The 21,285-nt window shown below is 43.2% G+C and overlaps 1 protein-coding gene across 1 annotated transcript in view; it reads right to left on the bottom strand.

Moving 5' to 3' along the window:
- akap6 (A kinase (PRKA) anchor protein 6) overlaps window positions 1-8,878 on the bottom strand; it is a gene marked incomplete at its 5' end in the record, with an annotated part of 168,818 nt that extends 159,940 nt beyond the window's left edge. Inside the window, 2 exons of the mRNA XM_084044533.1 lie at window positions 5,169-5,340; window positions 8,652-8,878. Of these exons, the coding sequence (XP_083900659.1) occupies window positions 5,169-5,340; window positions 8,652-8,878 (399 nt within the window). The remainder of the gene's footprint in view (window positions 1-5,168; window positions 5,341-8,651) is intronic.
- Window positions 8,879-21,285: the final 12,407 nt, after the last annotated feature.

A 21,285-nucleotide genomic window follows, 5' to 3' on the forward strand; every position in this document is an offset into this window, starting at 1 on the left:
TGACTCCCATGTAAGGAGAACTACAGTATTCGATGCGGGAGGACATGACGACATGTTAACTTAACCTTCGGCTTTGTAGATGAGAGGAAAGCTACAGAGTTTATTTGTTTGTCCAATTTGAGAGAGAGACGGGGGACTTCTGTAAAGTGAGAAAGAGAGAAGCAATGAGAACAAATGTGAGAGAAAGAAAGAAAGAAAGAAAGAAGGAAAGAAAGAAAGAAAGAAAGAGAGGAGAAAGAAAGAAAGAAAAAGAGAAAAGACAGAAAGAAATGAGAGAAATGACCAGTGGCATTCATGTAATTTGAACCACATGAGTCAGTTTTCTCATAACGGACTTGGTCAATGGGCTTTAAAGCGCTTATACCAGTCACAACCTGTAGTCAAGTCTGAAGAAACAGAAACAGCAGCAGAGTGTTGTATTATAAAGACTGTGTTTTTACAAATATTATGTATACAGTATGTTCTGAATGGTCCATACGAAAACCATCTGAACCAATAGTTTATTCAGCTTTTATAATCACATTTCTTATATATGTACAGTGTTTATCTACTAATGACCACTTTACTATTGCAACCAAGTAATGTGTTCCTCCACTGTGTTGTTGTGTATGTACATGACCACTAGATGGCGGCCTCCACCAGCAAATTATCACTCGATGCTTAAACGGTCTACTCAGCATCAATCCTGCATCCAGCTGTTGTTACTGTCACACTGATAGAATGCATCTGTTCTGTCCTTACAGAGATGAGCAGCACTTTAATGTGACTTTATCTCCTGTCTTATAATGAGTGCTCTATCAGTGGTTCTCAAAGTGGGGTCCTTGAGAGGGTGGTTGAGAGGGATCCAGGGGGTCCCCACTCCCCAGCAAAATGGGTTAATATCGCATTAAAATCAGTTTACCACTACTAACAACGTTAAACCTATGTAGTAGTGATGCGCGGGTTGACCCGTAACCCGCGGGTCCCGCGGGTCAACCCGCGGCGCGGGTGGGTCGAGTCAGAATTTCAGTGGCAATTATGCGGGCTGCGGGTGAGCGGGTCAGCCGCTCTCACACGCAAAAAATAAATACAAAATCACATGCTCTTGTTTTGTCTTTATTCCTAATAAGAATAAGAATAATAACAATAAAACAGTTTGAATACACTCAGGGATTATTTTCTAACCATGATTTTACAGAATAAAAAAAAAATCGCGGGTCGCGGGGCGGGTTGAGCCACAGATTTATATATGGGTTCGCGGGGCGGATTCAGGCGGGTTGGGTTCCGTAGCGGGGCGGGACGGGGCGGGTCATGAAAAAAAACGACCCGCGCATCACTACTATGTAGGGTACTTCGGATATTTGAAAATAGCAGATCTACCAGCTCCGCTATTGTCAGAAGAATTTTGTAAACATTTTGCGAATTTTGTGAAACATTTTAACAACACAAATCTTGTCCGGGGGTCCCTGCAGCACAAACTATTTCCTGGTGGGTCCTGTATTCCTGGCCTGCTGGTTGTCTATAGTACATACAAGTGGTTTATCTCTGTTCCTGTCTCTCTTTTATTGAACTAAGTCAACAAATGAGGACCACACACACACACACACACACACACACACACACACACACACACACACACACACACACACACACACACACACACACACACACACACACACACACACACACACACACACACCAAAGTCACTGTCAATCACCCCGCACAAAGACACAGCTGTGGCCTCCCTCCATCTATCTCTCTCTCTCGAATCAATCCCACAAGAGAACCCAGTCACTTCTCAGGACCAGGCTTCATTCTATCAGATCACATGACTAGACAAAAATAACAGCAACTAGCACACACACACACACACACACACACACACACACACACACACACACACACACACACACACACACACACACACACACACACACACACACACACACACACACACACACACACACACACACACACACACACACACACACACACACACCCCAAGATCCAAGCTGGCAGTCTTAAAAGATGTAAGCCTCCAACTCTCTCACGCACCATTTGCTCTCTTCTAATCCTCTCTCTCTTTCTCTCTCTCTCCATCTCTCTGTGTCTCTCTCTTTTTCGTGCATTGTAGCCCTTGCTCTCAAAGCTGCTTGCTGTGTTTCTATGCTGTTAAACTGACTCAGGGTCAGTGGCTTTGACTGTTACTGTAGACTGGCTGCCATGTTTTATTCACAGCATTCAGGAGACAACACACACACACACACACACACACACACACACACACACACACACACACACACACACACACACACACACACACACACACACACACACACACACACACACACACACACACACACACACACACACACACACACACACACACACACACAGATCAAAACAGACCATAATAAGGAGGAGGAGAGGAGAGGATAGGAGAGAAGGTCCTAGCTTCTATATTGGATACAAAGTCTTTTCCCTTGCCCTGCATATTACCCATATCGCACCTGTCACTAACACCAGTCACCAACACGAGCCACCAACACCAGTCACTAACACCAGCCACCAACACCAGTCACTATGAAGAGCTTCGAGCAGTATGTCACAGCCTCCTAACTGCCCGTCAACAGATCAACAGGTCAACAGGTCACCCTCCACTCTGCCCTTTCCCACCCTGAACGGACGTACATTACATTACATTACATTACAGTCATTTAGCAGACGCTTTTATCCAAAGCGACTTACAATAAGTGCATTCAACATAGGTAGGGAACGAAACTACTAATCACCAGAAGTCTTAAGTGCATTTCCTGCAAAAACAAGCAACCAAGAGTATACCAGCGCCACGGTAAAAGTGCTATATATCAGCTACCTACTTTCTTAAACAGATGAGACAAAATAGCAAAATCAAATGAGCACGAGCTAATACAAAAAGTGTATCGACTAAACAAGATCCAATAAAACAGTACAACAATAAAGCAAGAGTTCGTACAACTAGTTAACAACAAGTAAGCCAGACATACAGTACGTATATGTGACTGACAATGCTGCTCATTGAATACAGTTCAGCGTTCAACACCAACGTGTCCTTCCAGGCCTTGTCACCAAGCTCAAAGACCTATACACACAAGCATTTAGTAACATTGTTTCAAAAAGTGCTATACAAATAAATACAAAAATAAAGTTGTATTACTATAACTGTAGGATTCAACTCTGCCCTGGGCAGACTGGATCCTGAACTTGCTGACAGATCAGACCCCAGGAGGTGCAAAAGGGCACCAGCAACCTATCGGCACTGTTCATGAGTGAGCACAAAGTGGGAGGATGAAAATGAGACCACTGTCGTTGGCCTGATCACCGATGATGACGAGACGCAGTGGTGGAAGAAGTACTCACATTTACTTAAGTTAACGTATCAATACTGCAATGTAGAAATAAGTGAAAGTATGGAATTCAAAATTTACTTGAGGGTTAGGGGTAGAAGTATAAAAGTATACCAAATTGTACTTAAAGTACCAAAAATATAAAGTACTCATTATGCAGAAGGTCCCATTTCACAAGTTTTCAAATGTATAAATATCTTGTGAAAATGGCAGATCTACAAGCTCACAGATCGGCTATTTTCAATTGGCCGAAATATATATAGGGCTGAAGTGGTTGATGTACTTATGTTTTGTAATAATAATCAAAATCTACAAAGTAACTAGTAACTAAGTTTTCAAATCATTGTAGTGGAGTAAAAGTATAATATTTGCCTCTGAGACGTAGTGGAGTATAAGTAAAAGTACTGAATTGGAAAAACTCCAGTAAAGTAAAAAAATATCTCAAAATTGTACTTAAGTACAGTACTTGAGTCAATGTACTTTACACCACTGACGAGACGGCCTACAGAGGTGAAGTGAGAGCCATGATATAATGGCATCAGACTGTCACCCTCCAGGGTGACCCGATAGCCAAGTGGTTAGAGAGCGTATACCACACATCGCTCTGATCGACGGGTTACCGGTTCGATTCCCACCCAGCTTGACCGTCTGCTGGATGTCATCCCCCTACTCTCTCCGCATTTCCTCTCTCTCTCTCTCTATCTCTCTCTCTCCACTGTCAATAAAGACTTAAAGCATCAAAAGTAGCAGATCTACAAGCTCAAAACGCATCATTATGCGCCGTGTTTCGAGATTGTGGATCTGCTGCTTTTGATGCTTTTGTGTGACACTGTAGTGTGATCAATTAGGGCGTTCATAATTTACCAAAAAAATGGACATGGGACTAGGTTTCTGCCCGACAGCAACGATATCAAACTCCATCTCAATGTCAAAGACAGGACGCTGCCGGGAGCACACGCCCCGTTCTCATCAACAGACTGCAGTGGAAAGATAGAGCAGCTTCAAGCTCCTCTGGGTTCATATCAGCAGGGACCTGGGCTGGTTAGGCCTGTCACAATTATTACATAGTCGCCTAATCGCAATTATTTGAGATGATCGCGATTATTTTGCATAATCGTCATAACCGTTTCCATGTTGAAAAATGTTCATACATTTTCTAACATTTAAAAAAAAAAGAGCAGAAGTAGCTGATCTAAGCTTGTAGATCAGCTATTTCCGCTTTTTTTTTTCTATTCAAAGTTACAGGAGTTCTTACTGTATGGTGTGTGTGATATGAAGTTTGAGCTTACCATAATCACATTAATCCTTAATCATATTCCATCATATTCAAGGGCTAGAAGGGTAGAGAAATGAGACAGACTCCAGTCACTTTCAAATTAGAGCACTGCAGAGGGAAGGTGTGTTTGTCTGTGTCCAGCTGACCATCGTTGACGCTCGTTAATGTTATAGGCTCATTCAAATGACCACCAGTGAGTCCCAGGACTCATTTCATTGAAAACCTAACAACATCACTGTATTATATTAGATATCTATTAGATATTATATTGATATTATAGCTATTGTATTTGATTAGATATGTGATGTTACCTGACAATTAGTTGACTTTTGGTGAAAAGATTTTCAAAGCATTGGTTTGAGAACCAATGCTTTAATGGATGGTGTCAGGGTAGTAGAATGAGAATTTTCCCTCAAGGGTCTGCCTTTCCCCCCCAACACACACGCACACGCACACACACACACACACACACACACACACACACACACACACACACACACACTCTCTCTCGTGGCTGTTGTCTTACCTTCAGCTGTACCAGGTGAACATCGACGTGTCTGTTGTCAGAGTCCTGGGCCACAGAGTGGGTGAGGTGAGTGACTCTGTCACTGGTGGCTCGGAGCCAGGTCTCTATCTCTGGCAGGTGGAGGACCACCTTCCAGTCTGCTACGGTGTGGAGAGGAGGGGGCTTCCTGCACCTGCAATAACAGCACAGGACAACTGACATCAACTGCAGTCCAGTGTCCAATTTCTTCGACTAAAGGTGACTCCAAACAGACTACTTCAGACTCCAACAGACTGGTAGTCTGTTGGCAAAAGTTGGCATTTAGTTCATCAGAGGCAGTCGGTCGATCTGCACACGCACATTGTTGTGCAAATGCGTTTGAGCTGGCAGGCTGGCCTGCCAATATTGCCAGGTCTGCTTATTATAAGTGACTTTGGGCTTGTTTTCCTGTAAAGTCGCTTGTAAATATTCAGTTGCTGGTTTGGGCTTGTTTCTCATTTCATTTCATAGAGGTGAAACTGGTCACTTCTTTTGGGCCTCCCGACGGACCTCTACCCGACAGAGCGACGATATCCAACGCTTTCCAACGCTTTCCAACGCTGAGTCAGCCCAAAATCGGTGGAGAGCTGCCTTAAAACTATGACGGAAAATGTTCGTCGACTACCCTTTTTTCAATGACGAAAACGAAATAAAAACGAAGCTATGGTGACTAAAACTAAGACTAAACATATTGACAATTTCGTCAGCAAAAATAAAAACTAGACTGAAATGTTAGGGAGGAACAAGTGGAGAAGAGATCCAGTAGAACTAAAAGACAAGTCATTTTATGTTTGGTTGCACTCGGGTGTTGCGCTCTGAAAATAGCACATCTAGAAGCTCACAGTTGTGAGGTTGTAGATCGGCTATTTTCAGCATGCAGCCAAGTGTAAAATCAGCCATTATGACGCAATCAAGGACTGTAGATTTAGTCGACTAAAACTAGACTAAAACTAAAACATTTAAGTTTACTAAAATATGACTAAAACTAAATGACATTGTATTAAAAAATGTGCGGTCAAAATGAACACTGCTACAGTCTCTGTACTAGAAACTGTTATGGGGTGCAAAGTGGGTTGTGACGTTTGATTTGATTGATTGATCGAATACTTTATTAGTCAAAAATGCTTTGTTAGTCAAAAATGTAAACTGCATAAGGTGCAGTCAGACATTAAGGTTAAAAGGAAAACACAGAAAAGTCCTGGGGACCTGTTTCCATTGTGGTCTTATGTATTAAATTCATCAACATAGCATAAAAATAACACTATATTACATCATAAAATCAACAAATACAAAACAATATAAGTACAAAAGAGAAAAAGGAAAACAGCAGCAGTGAATGACACCTCCTTTCTATGGGAATTTGCATTTATGTCACCTTGTGGTCTCCTGATAGGTGATTTTTCAGGACAGTTTTGGGGGAAAAAATGATTAATCCTTTTTATGTATGGTGTCAGGGTATTCCATTTGGTGGCAGAATAGTAGAATGAGAATTTTCCCATGTTTGTTCTATAGATGGGTAGTACCAGATCGTTGTTGCTCCCATATTGTGGCTGTGGGTGTCAACCACTTTGGAGAAGTAGTTAGTCGGGTATGAAGTTATTGAGGGCACTGTCCCTTTGACTAGATTAAATACCAATCCCATTTCTATTTACTTAACCCTGTCTTCTACCCTGAGCCATCCCAGACAAGCAAAGTGTGTTGGAATTAGGTGGGTCATGGGCTTTAGGCCGAGAAGCAGTCGAATCAGTTTGTTTTGAGAGGTCTGAAGTTTTTAGTGACATTGAGATGTTGGAGAACCAAGGGGTGCAACCATAGCCAAAATGGCATTGAATGAGGGCTTCAGCAAGTCTTGAGAGCACTTGAGGAAATTCTGCCCAAAAATCTTCTTTGATTGACCTTCTTGATCACTTTTGATGCAATTTTTTCTCCTGTCCATTTGTTGTAATTGTCAAGAATACAGCCAAAATTAGATGGTGTACTTAATACATGATGTTTTTGTTCCTGAAGTAACTATTATTCATAAACAAACATCATAAGTAAAACCTGCATGACATGCTTGTAAATCTGCTACTTTCGATGCATTTGTGTGACGCTGTAGTATGATCAAGTAGGGCGTTAATTTACGAAAAAACACAAAAAGTTAAAATATGGAGATAAGAGGTTTCTGCCGGACAACAACTATATTCAATAGGCCTCTTTTCACTGCAGCCATATTGACACAAATAGTAGGTTAAACACAGGTGTTACCAAATAATTATACTAATTCAGGCTCTGCTCCATTTCATGTACTGTAATTGAGTGTTTCCAGTGAGACAACAGGCACAATCAGCACCCTGGCTCCGTTTGACCTGAATGGAAAGGAAGTCTAATTACCATCACTGGTCCCCAGCTAAATGAAACACAATGTAAACATTTAAGCCCTATTAAATGTGTCCTGCTACTTTAGAAAACTACATTTGCAGGCCTAGTCGTAGTATATTGCACTGATCAGAACAGTGGTTACGAGCTATGACCATTTAGACACTGCTGTAACACTGCTGTTTAGTTTGTCTTGTCTCGATTGCGGCCTCTGCTGTTTGCATCACGATAAGTGTATTAACTCAGGGGTCTTCAACGTTTTCAGCCCAAGGACCCCCTAGCTGAGAGAGAGATGATGAAGGGACCCCCTCTATATCGTATGAAATTGTGTTTCAGATTCAACTTTTTTTGTTTACGTGGTCTGCTCTTTTTTCCCTAGCTCTTTGCCAAAAAATATTATATATTATATATATATATTTTTGGCTGAAGTTCTCCTCAGAAAAGGGATGCTAAGGTTCAAGTGGTTAAGGTAAAAAAAAAATCATATCACACAAAGATTTGGCGGACCCCCTGTTGAAGACCCCTGTATTAACTCATTCACAGCCAAGTTTATAATTGTTTTTCGCTGGAAGACGAACAGTGATCCCCTTCGTGTTTACAAACGGTCTGACGAGCGATTGTATTGGATATGAATATTTTGTGACCAGTTGAAAAGCTTAGAAAACGTGCATCTTTGACAAGAGATGCTATATTCAACAGCATGTAAGAAGGGAATAAGGACTCAGGGTCAGTTTTTTTGTCTTCTCACGGCAGCACAGTGATCCCCTCCGTCCTTAGCAGACCGTCCTGGGATCGATCATATTGGATATAAATGTTCTGTGGCCAGTTGAAAAACTAAGAAAAACGAAAATCGCTGGCAGTGGGCAAACGCATTCAGAAATAAGTCTGGCAGTCAAAGAGTTAATAAATCGATTTCAATTGTCACAATTGTGACAATTGTCATTGTCAATGTCAATTGTCAATTGTCAATCAATCGATTTCAATCAATTTACGATAAATCGTTACATGCCTAATCATTACATACATGGCCTCACTGATAAAAACTGATCCGTAACACAAATGAAACTAGTCACACGCAACGTTCTAACGCCATGCTATAATGCTTACCTTCGGGAGTTATCCCTGCCAGGGTGTGTTCCTTCCCCAGTCAGGGAGCTCTGCTTGGGGCTGGGACCTGGGGAGAGGTCTGGGGATGAGGCCTGGTCCTGGAGCTCCTCATCGAAGGCCACACCAGAGGAGGGGCTAGCGGTGGTGAGGGCGGGGTCTGTTGTCGGGGTAACCGAGGTAATCATGGGGGAGGGGGGTTCCAGGGGGGAGATAACTACGCTGTTCATGGTGTCAGAGAGAGAGAGAGAGAGAGAGAGAGAGAGCGAGTCCTAGTGTGGATGGGTGAGCGTCATTGGAATCAGCTGGAGGGAGAGAGAGAGAGAGAGGGGGGAGAGAGTTAGATGTTAATTATTACTTCATTAATCAAGGAAAAGTGGACACACAACAGAGTTACACACAATCCATCACCGGCTCCTCCACATTGGCATTACAGATACACTGAATGATTGTGAACGCACGCACGCACGCACGCACGCACGCACGCACGCACGCACGCACGCACGCACGCACGCACGCACGCACGCACGCACACACGCACGCACGCGCACACACACACACGCGCACACACACACACACACACACACACACCTAAATTTCTCTCTCTCTCTCTCTGCGTGTCTCTCTCTCATTAGGAGTTGTATATTGGAATCACTGGAGGTACCACTACATTGCCCAGCTACCTGCTAAACTGTTACCCTATAACCTAACGTTGCCAGGAAGCAGAGACAACTTCCACCCAATGAAATGAGTGCTGCCTCTCAGAGCTTAGCAACCACCAATGGCTGGTCACAACCGGTGGTTGCCAGTGGTTACGAGGGCACATGTCACCATGTCAGCTCAGAGAGACATAGAGACAACAAAAGGAGAGAATGCAACATTCTCTTTCTCTCTGAACAAAGACAACTCTTCATTATGTCCACCAGCATCAAAGTGAAGGAATGTCGCTGTCCTTTTGACAATATGAGCAAGGCATCACATTTCAAGGTCAATATTGAAATGAAAATCTCAAAAGTGTTTGGGCTGTGTGACACACCCTGCCACACATCATCCCGCTATAACACGGACGGTGCTCGGGTGGCACAGTGCTTAAGTGCCTGCCCGCCTCCGCGGAGGTTGTGGGTTCCACCGTGGTGCATCAGGCTTTGTCGAGCGTCTACACAAACACAATTGCCCCGTGTCTACGTCCTCCCGGTAGGGGCTCCTCACTGGCAGGTGAGTCAGTAGGATACACAGTAGTGACAACACAGACATGTGTGTGGGGACCTGAAGCACGCATACAGTGTGGGGTGTAGCAGTGGTGCAGCATGGAGTCAACAAACAAAGTTGAAAGGAAGATCAAAGCAGGATCATTATAAAACAAATGCAAAGCAAGGCAACGTCTGACATTTGGACATTTGACGTGTGGGTTGTGCTTTACCTTAGCTTGAAATGATGAACAAATATTTTTCTTTCGAAGTGTTATCAAAAGGTAGGCTATATCTGCATGAACTGAACAGTAGGCCCACTATGTTGCGCCCCCCCCCCCCCATTGTATTTACTCTACAACACTGTAAATTACTCAGTGTAAATCTTGAGAATAAATACAACTTGAATGGATGTATCTACTGTACGGTACAATTTACACAATGTTGCACAAACTGTAGTACAAGCAACAGATTGTCTTCAAACATTCAAGTGCTGCTCGATTTGCACACAACAACAGTGTTGTATACATGCTGTCTCTCTCCTGCTCACACCCCTACCCTCACCCACACCCACACCCACACACACACACACACACACACACACACACACACACACACACACACACACACACACACATAATACATAAACTATACACACAGCCTCCTGAGTAGGAATGAGCCACAGTATGAATCAATTAGAGAGCAGATTACTTCCTGACCTTTCAAAAGGACAGGAAACATTACACTGTGGTATTGTTGCTGTCGGGCAGAAACCTCTTATCTCCATATTCAAAAATGTTTGTATTTTTTCGTAAATTAACGCCATACTTGATCATACAATAGCTACAAAAGTAGAAGATCCACAAGCTCAAAACACGGCGCTCGCTTGTAGATCTGCTACATTTGACACTTTTTCATTTGAATCCTGAAAAGTAACAGTTTTGGACTTATGAGGTTTCCACCCGACAGAGACGATATATTTGTGTCTGTACTTAAGCACAAATATTCATGTACGGTATATGGACATGAAAACATGAAAACACACACACACACACACACACACACACACACACACACACACACACACACACACACACACACACACACACACACACACACACACACACACACACACACACACACACACACACACACACCTCTCCTGAGTCATTACTACCAGTCACAGAATGATGGATTACACAGGGCATAGGATGGAAATAATCCCCCCCCCTCGCTCTCTTTCTCTCTCTCCCTCTCTCTCCTTCCGACACACATACATGCATACATACATTTGAAACTGTATTAATCTCTCTCTACATGTCATCTACTGTAGCTGTCTCTAAAGCACACGCACACACACACACACACAGACCTTTTTCTGGTACAGGAAAACCTCAAAATCAGAATCGACTTTGTTGTCACATGACAGGTTTACAGGTGTAAAACAGTGAGTGAAATATGTTTTGTGCAAGCTCCATTAAAATGTTACATGCACTTGCAATATCCTCATGGCCCACCAGTGGGCCCCGGCCCACAGTTTGAGAATCACTGACTTATAAAGTGCAGGAGGTCAGTGTCATGAAACCTTTCTGTCACCCGAAACAGTGGTTCAGAATTATAATGCTACGACAATGAACAAGGATAATAGAAGACAAACCTAGCATCTACCCACATAACACATACATACTTCCTCTGTCTGTCTGTCACACACACACACACACACACACACACACACACACACACACGCTAAAACCATGCATGTGAAAACCGACATACAGCATGTGCCCAACATATTGTACACACACTTACACAAGTATGGGTTGACAGACTGATACTTGGGGATTTCTCTCTCTCTCACACACACACACACACACACACACACACACACACACACACACACACACACACACACACACACACACACACACACACCCCCACACACAAAGCCAGCATACCTCTGTTTGTAACATCTCCAAAAAACAGTGCGATGTCACAAATAATAATTCCATATGAATCATTCCATACGTATACTGTCTCAGACAGTTATCTGGTCCTCTCCTCTTATTATGGATGAATGAATGAGACACTATCTTATTCTCACTCTCTCTCATCTCTTGTCTGTGTGAATAAGAAAACAGCTTTCTTTCCTTGCTTTATTCTGTCACCATCTCTATTATTCTTGTCTGTATGAATAACTCAATTCTCTATCTCTCTCTCTCTCTCTCTCTCTCTGTGAGACAGAGAGGCTGTCACTGGTTAGCACCATCCTCATACTGCGCATGTGGCTCTCTCTGTGTGTGTGTGTGTGTGTGTGTGTGTGTGTGTGTGTGTGTGTGTGTGTGTGTGTGTGTGTGTGTGTGTGTGTGTGTGTGTGTGTGTGTGTGTGTGTGTGTGTGTGTGTGTGTGTGTGTGTGTGTGTGTGTGTGTGTGTGTGTGTGTGAGTGAGTGAGTGAGTGAGTGAGTAGAGAGAGAGAGAGAGAGAGAGAGAGAGAGAGAGAGAGAGAGAGAGAGAGAGAGAGAGAGAGAGAGAGAGAGAGAGAGAGATAGCAGTCACACGACAGGAAGTGTATTTACCATCTCTTACAGTGATCTGGGTTACTGCAAGTCCCCCCTCTCATCTCCCATCTTTATCTCTCCTCTCTCTCTCTCTCTCCCTCCTTCTCTCATTCTCCTCCACCCTCTCCCTGTCTCTCCTTCTCTCTCATTCTCCTCCCCCCTCTCTCTGTCTCTCTTCTCTCCACATGTCTTTCTCCTATCGCCCCTTCATGTCCTTCTGTGTTTCTCTTCTCCCCCTCTCTCTCTTCTCTCTCCCTCAACTCTGTCTCCTTTCTTTTCCTCTCCCTCTTTCTCCTTCCCTCCCTCCTCTCTCACTCTTTATCTCCCTCTCTCACCCCCTCTCTCTCTCTCTCTCTCTCTCTCACCCTCTCTCTCTCCCTCTCTCATTGTCCTCTCTCCTCCTCTCTGACCCACTAACCATTCTTTGTGCAGCAGTGGGGTTGTATGAGGCTTTGTCATGTATTGATTAGCAACAGAGCTAGCAGCAGTGAAGCATGCTAGTACACAGCGCAGTCATAAAACAGACCTCTTTCTAACAACATTACATTACATCTGCTACAGGGGCCACGCACAGTAAAAATCATTTATCCATTTATAACGCAGAGAGTGTACAAATGTAACTAAACTGACCCTTTTGGATCAGTTTAGTTCAGTGGTTCTCAAAGTGGGGTCCGGGGACCCTCAGGAGTCATTGAAAGGGTTCTATAGGGGAGTTAAACCACTTTGACCCTATATATATACATCAGCTAATTGAAAATAGCTGATCTACAAGCTCACAACGTGTCGCAACACAACACGTTGTGAGATTGTAGATCTGCTATTTTCAAAAAATCTCGTCTCGTGACCAGAAGGCCACTAGTTCCATTCCCAACTGGGTAACCTTCCCATGTGCTACTATTGTCACTTCCTGGGAGACCACTTCCTGTGTAGAAGATGTGTCATTTCCTCCTGGTTGCTAACAGCGTTATGTGAGTAAACTGAGAGGGACTGATGCCATTCAGATCCAAAATATAGTTGACATCATCACAACATCATCAATACATGACGGGATTAGGAGGGGAGAGGAGAGGAGAGGAGAGAATAGAGGGAGTAGAGAAGTAGACAACGGGTGGAGAGGAGGAAGGGAGCTAAGATGAAGTGGAGAAAGTTTTATTATGGGTGTGATTGAGAGAGGGAGGTGAAGGAGAGACAGAAGAAGAAGAAGAGAGAGAGAGCGAGAGAGAGAGATGGGGGGGGGGGGTAAAAGAGGAAAAAGAGGAAATAGAGCTTGTAGATCTGATATGTTCACAGAATGTTCACCTATTATGATCAGGGACACTGTATAGTTCCCATGGTTAACCTCATTCATAAACAGCCCATTACATCACACTAATGACCTGTGACCTACATACATACATACAGTACACCTTAGCTCACAGCGTTGTGCTCTCCTGCCCCTAATCACCCAACTGATGATTCCTTCTCTCGAGGTGTTCATATGAACACATTCATGCGCCAGGCTAGTGCTGCAAGTAGTTTAGTTAGCTCTAATGAGCAGTGATGGAAAAAGTACTGAAATGTTTTACTTAAGTAAATACAATACTGCAATGCAGAAATGCTCTGCTACAAAAGTCCGGTATTCAAAATTTACTTGAGTAAAAGTACAAAGGTATTAGCATCAAAACTTAAAGTACCAAAAGTCACAGTGCTCATTATGCGTAACAGCACTCTTAAGTGTTCAAAATTAATACAATTCTTTTGACCTTCAAATATCCGAAGTATAGGGATAAAGTGGTTAATGCATGTTTTGTAATAATAAAAATAAAATCTACAAAGTAACTAGTACCTAAAGTTTTCAAATAATTGTAGTGGAGTAAAACATTTAAAATACTCCAGTAAAGTAAACTTAAGTACAGTACATGATGTACTCAAGTACTTAGTTACTTTCAACCACTGCAAATGAGTGACTCTGACTCTATCTCTATCGTTCTCTCTCTCCCAGAGTTAATGACTTCATTAGGATTCTTCTGTAAATAGGTCATCATTCCTTCTCTGCCGCCTCAGCCAACAGAAACAAACGAGTCTCACACACAAACACCTTATGGCTAAACCATGTATTACATTACCATGAACATGTTGTTACAAGATTGTTCAGAAACTGTTAGGGCATGATGTCATAATTTATTATAGGACATAAAACCCCAGTCAAGAAACGTGCATGGACATATTGGCGCTGCCATGATGATGATGATGTGTCCAGCAAAAACAACATTCTCTCCCAAAAAAAGCATAAACAAACATACTTTATAAGCTTTGTAAGCGCGCACGTACAGTATTTGTCAGCTGCCATATCTTCCCTTGGGATAATACAGCAGCTGACAAATCAGGCGTAAGGTGAAGTGCCACCACTCACTCAATTGTCAGCACAAGTGACCTTGCAGCTGAAGGAACATGTCAAACACGGGGGGGGGGGGGGGGGAATAAATCAACCTCCAAACACGGTTGCTATGAACAGAGTAATGTGACACATTGTGAACTTGTTTTAGCTAACTAATTTTAGCATTTTTTTTAAATGAGGCTGAAGTGGTTAAAAGATCTGGAAGGTGACTGCCTTTTACTACTCGATTTAATAATCCTTGAAGAGCACCCGATTTATTTACTCAACAGTTCTATTAGTATTCTTTACAGAGCTTTTTCTTCTTCCCTCCCCCACAGCGGGGGGAGAATCCCAGAGGAACTACCATTTAGTTCATCACTAGGACAGTTCTCCATTGACAGTAATGTTATATAAAGTGCTGATCAAAATTTGATCAGCACTTTATTGAATGAATACATTAACATTACTGTCAATGGAGAACTATTTAATAGTATTGTCTTTCTGTGAGTAATCAAGGCTATGGGCGTGTGGAAAACAAATTATCACCCGTCATTCATCGAGAGACAGCGAGATCCTAATGTGGCGGTGGCGTGCGCCGCGGCGGTTGTGGCGGACGCCGCGTGCGCCGCGGCGGTTGTGGCGGACGCCGCGTGCGCCGCGGCGGTTGTGGCGGACGCCGCGTGCGCCGCGGCGGTTGTGGCGGACGCCGCGTGCGCCGCGGCGGTTGTGGCGGACGCCGCGAGCGCCGCGGCGGTTGTGGCGGACGCCGCGAGCGCCACGGCGGTTGCGGACGCCACAACCGCCGTGACAACCGCCCAAAGCGCCGCGAGCGCCACGTAGGGTCCGCCATCCGATCCATCGACCATATCTGCGCTCTTCTGGCGCAGCCCCCCCCCCCCCACCTGCGTGCCCCCCCCCCCCCCCCCCCCCCGGGACGCCCCCCCCGCCCAAGGGGTGGATAGTAATAATTGTATATTTTGCGCATTTGATCCAGAGCAGTTGAGATTTGATTCGGCCATATCTTTCTGAATTTTACTTGAATTATTATAATTTTAATGTTTATATGATCCGTAAAGTTTATATTTTCATTTGCTACCAGGCATGAATTTATTATAATTTATTATATATTTTTTTCCTTATTTTATTTTTATTTACACGTGCGTAATAAACGAAAATGTTGAGATTTCATCCGCCCAGATCTTTCTGAATTTTACTTGAATTATTATAATTTAATGTTTATATGATCCGTAAATTTTATATTTTCATGTGGTATCAGGCATGAATTTATTTTAATTTATTTTATTATTTTATTTCATTTATTTACATGCGCGCAATTACACACGCATCTAACTATTGGACTCAGCTCTTTGCTCTTATAAGCTAGCTCTATAGCTCTTATCGGTCATAAGTCATATTCAGATAATGTCCTCATAGAAAGCGACATATACAAATGCAAAGTGTAAATTAATCTCTTATATATTTGCTTTACGAGCAGGGGTTCTCTCCGATGGCTTGGAGGGTCTCGGTGCGGCTGCAGAGTTCACCTTGAAATGTGTCATTACAATTTTACTGTAGCCTATAATCCACAAAAGTGTGACTGACTGTTAATTCCTTGTGTCAATACATTGTGTTTTTATCACCGGTGGCAGTATTATTATTATTATTATTATTATTATTATTATTGTTAATAGACCTTGCAACATATATGTTAGAGCAACTTAAGTGCTTGCAGAACTTAATAATATAAGCACACTTATTCTCCAGGCAGACAGACAGAAACAGTCTGTCTGTCTGTCTGTCTGTCTGTCTGTCTGTCTGTCTGTCTGTCTGTCTGTCTGTCTGTCTGTCTGTCTGTCTGTCGGTCGGTATATTATGTTACGTGCATAAATTAAGCTTGGGTCATTGGTCAATGAACCTGGTGTGTCGGTCAGAAAATAACTGATCTATAAACTCACAACTCATCGCATCCTCATTCATTTCACTGGTTAAATGCAACAGACAGACAGCCAGCCGATCAACAAGCTCTGCAGCGCGATAGATAGATAGATAGATAGATAGATAGATAGATAGATAGATAGATAGATAGATAGATAGATAGATAGATAGATAGATAGATAGATAGATAGATAGATAGATAGATAGATAGATAGATAGATAGATAGATAGATAGATAATATAAATATATTATACTGTAGGCTACACGGTTATAACCAAACATAATTATGATAGGCTATATTATTATATTAGGCTATTAACATTATGCAAGCTAATTATATTTACCATGGTTACGTCAATAAGAAGACAGACAGATCTATATATCTGTCTGTCTGTCTGTCTGTCTGTCTGTCTGTCTGTCTGTCTGTCTGTCTGTCGGACGGACGGACGGACGGGCACATGTAAATAAATGAAATAAAATAATAAAATAAATAAAAATAAATTCATGCCTGATACCACATGAAAATATAAAATTTACGGATCATATAAACATTAAAATTATAATAATTCAAGAAAAATTCAGAACGATCTGGACGGATGAAATCTCAACATTTTTTTCAACACAGCCAGAAGAGCGCAGATATGGTCGATGGATCGGATGGCGGACCCTACGTGGCGCTCGCGGCGCTTTGGGCGGTTGTCACGGCGGTTGCCGGCGCGGCGCTCGTGGCGTCCGCCACAACCGCCGCGGCGCTCGCGGCGTCCGCCACAACCGCCGCGGCGCTCGCGGCGTCCGCCACAACCGGCGCGGCGCTCGCGGCGTCCGCCACAGCCGCCGCGGCGCCCGGATGGCGGACCCTACGTGGCGCTCGCGGCGCTTTGGGCGGTTGTCACGGCGGTTGTGGCGTCCGCCACAACCGGCGCGGCGCTCGCGGCGTCCGCCACAACCGCCGCGGCGCCCGCCACCGCCACTTTGGGATCTCGCATCATGCCTCTGAATCCAACCTCGGGCAACGGAGTCTCTCTCTCTCTCTCTCTGTATAAAAGACAACATTGGTACAGCCATGCTTACATTTCACTGGGTGATGGTCGTACTATCACTGTGCAATCCTTGTGAGACAAGTCCAGTCCATTGCTGTGTGGTATGCCAGTATTGCACAGCAAAATCCTGGGTCACATCTCCAATGTGGACTTTATATCAGTGGTCTATGGTATATCTACAATAACAATATCTGAAATTTGGACATAATGTTTTCTACATTTGTAGAAGGTTTCAGTTCGATCTGAAAACCTGAAAATGTCACACAAAAAAAGATCTTAAAAAAAAAACATTAAAAAGAATGAAAGATGTGAAAAGATGTGGTGCTTCTTTAGCCTACTGGCAGTGTGCACACAAATGTTGATACTGATTCTGTTCTAAATTTTAATAAAGCAATGCGTTGATATTAAAAAGAAAATGTACTCGGTAATTTGTACTTTTGAATACTTGAGTGTTTACTTGAGTGTATGCTTTGTCCACCACTGCTCGTGTCCTATTATCATCGTATCTATTGGTCTGTTCCCTCTTTCATAGACGGCATCATCTGATACTAGATGTGATATCGTCTTCGTCGGGTGGAAACCTCATATGTCCAAAACTGTTACTTTTCAGGATTCAAATTCAAAAATAGCAAAAGCAGCAGATCTACAAGCTCAAAACGTGTCGCTTGGCGCCGCGTTTCGAGCTTGTAGATCTGCTGCTTTTGATGCTTCTGTGTAGTATGATCAAGTAGGGCGTTAATTTACGAAAAAAACACAAAACGTTAGAATATGGAGATAATAGATTTCTGCCTGACAGCCACGATATACTGATATAGTGTCTCCCCCTGCCCCAACCCCCCTCCCTCTGTCTCTCCATTTCTATTCCTCCATATGCCTCCCTCTCTCTCCCCGTCTCTCTCTCTCTCATTATAGAGGTCATTTCCAGTAAGATATTGACATTAGTGGCCTGAGTATTACTGATGTCATGAACGCTGACGTGGTGTGTGTGTGTGTGTGTGTGTGTGTGTGTGTGTGTGTGTGTGTGTGTGTGTGTGTGTGTGTGTGTGTGTGTGTGTGTGTGTGTGTATTGCCTGTAACAATGTATGCGTGTGTTTCTCTATACAGTATATCTATGATACATAATATTGACACTGTCATCTGCAAAGCTGCACCTTCTCTCTCTTTCTCTCTCTGTGTGTGTGTGTGTGTGTGTGTGTGTGTGTGTGTGTGTGTGTGTGTGTGTGTGTGTGTGTGTGTGTGTGTGTGTGTGTGTGTGTGTGTGTGTGTGTGTGCGTGCGCGTGTGTGTGTGGCCTGTAACACTGTATGCAGTCTATTTGCAGCTCAACCTGATCTCCCAGTAGGGAGACAGAGAGAGGTGGACAGATCTTTATACTGTAACTTCACTCTGTGCTGCTGTAGCAGAATGAACACATCTCATGGGATCATGTACTGTAAGGTTATGTTGTCATGTTACTTTGCGTTGCGCTACATTATACATTAAGTTACGTTAAGCAGAATCTGTCAGCACCACTGCCTTAAACATGTAATGTTGTTGCTAGTAGGAATAAACTACTAATAAATCACCCGGGAGGAAGTGGACTAAGAAAGGGGAGGAGCTAGACTGAGTTCCTCTTCCTACACAAAAAAAGGAGGTGGTGCCCCCAGAGGCCAAACCTTTTTTTTTACCGAATGGGTCCTCAGATTGCAGCATGTGTTAGGTTTCGGTACATTACAGTACGTTACATTACGTTGTGTCACGTCACGTTATGTGGTGGAGGAGCTATGCAGATTTAACCACATGAACCATTGTGTTCCTATTCTGGGGCAAACATTAGGCAAAAAGAGCAAATCTACCTAGCGATGTGTTGTGAGCTTGAGAGATGATTTCTACGTACGTACATACGTATATATGTATGTATGTATGTATGTATGTATGTATGTATGTATGTATATATGTATGTATGTGTACATGTGTGCATGCGTGTGTGTGTGTGTGTGTGTGTGTGTGTGTGTGTGCTGTGCTGTGAAAACATGCATTTTTATGTGTGTCTGTGTTTCCTCAGATTATCTATTATTCATGTAGAGGGATGGGCTGGCATTCCTCTCATCACCACCACCCCCTACACACGCCGCACGCACACACATGCACGCACGCACACACGCACACACGCACGCACGCACGCACACAATATTAGTCCTCGAACTACAGTACAAGAGTCTCTCTTAATGTGTCCTCTCTGTGTCTCAATGTGTCCTCTATGTCTCAGTCTGTCCTCCTGTCCTGCTGGTAAAATGCATGACTGAGACAGACAGACAGACAGACAGACAGACAGACAGACAGACAGACAGACAGACAGACAGACAGACAGGTCTAAGAACGTCATAAGAACTTTTAAAAAAGTTTCAAAGTTTTCATAATTGTTAAAAACAAGCTCACAAAGCGGCACATTATTTTCACTATTTGTGGTTACGACAAAGTATATAGGGGTTAAGTGGTTAACGTTTATGGTGTTTCCCTGAACACTTAGTGTAAGCATTGCACACACACGCACACAATTTGTGTGAAGGTAAAAGCATCTCTCTCTGAAGTGTTTCCCTTGAGACACACTGTAACTTCACAACAACAACCAGGACAGGTCACCCAGGGTGTGTGTGTGTGTGTGTGTGTGTGTGTGTGTGTGTGTGTGTGTGTGTGTGTGTGTGTGTGTGTGTGTGTGTGTGTGTGTGTGTGTGTGTGTGTGTGTGTGTGTGTGTGTGTGTGTGTGTGTCTAGTAGATTTGGCTATTTTTTTAAATGCCCCCTTAACAAACATGGCCATTATAGGGATGTGGAGCAGCCGTTACATGATGTTACTGTAAATCACTGTAACAATCTACAGTGTATTTCTACCGTGTCAGTTCCATGAGCCAGCATCTGCTCAGTGTCCAATGTGCATACTCTCAATGAATATCATGGGAGGAGGAGAGGAGAGGAGGAGTGGGTCAGGAAAAACAGGACATATGAGAGAAGAAGGGAGAGGGGAGGGCAGAAGGGCAGAAATAACGATAAAGAAAGCAAGACAGAAAACCTTGAATTTAAGTGTGTAACACTGAAGCCTTTACACCAGTAGTTCTCGAACTTTTTCATGTCAAGAACCCCCAAATGTATATATATTTAGCCGCGGACCCCCATCTGAAAATGTTTTGTGCCAGGGACCCCCAGAAGAGAAGATTTGAGTTAAAAGAATTTTCAAAAATATTCAAAAATAACAGATGTACAAGCTCATAGCTGCGAGCTTGTATATCTGCAATCTTTGAATAGCCATCGTATACAATATGGCTAATGGGGTAAAAAATGATTGTGATACTGTATAAACAAATTTTGCTGGAACCCCCTCAAGGACCCCTGGGGGTCCCTGGACCCCATTTTGAGAACCACTTCAGTGTTCATTTAACTCAAAGTGTACAAATGTAGACTCTCAGATTTACCATAAATGATCACTGATGATTTTACTGTGTAGTTGGATGGATGCAATTAGAGCTGAATCCCTGAACAGGCATCATGTCGGTCCAAGGCCCAGGGGTCTCAGGGGGGCCCTCTAGA

Source organism: Gymnoscopelus microlampas, assembly GCF_963454915.1.
Source record: "Gymnoscopelus microlampas genome assembly, chromosome: 20".
NCBI lineage: Eukaryota > Metazoa > Chordata > Actinopteri > Myctophiformes > Myctophidae > Gymnoscopelus > Gymnoscopelus microlampas.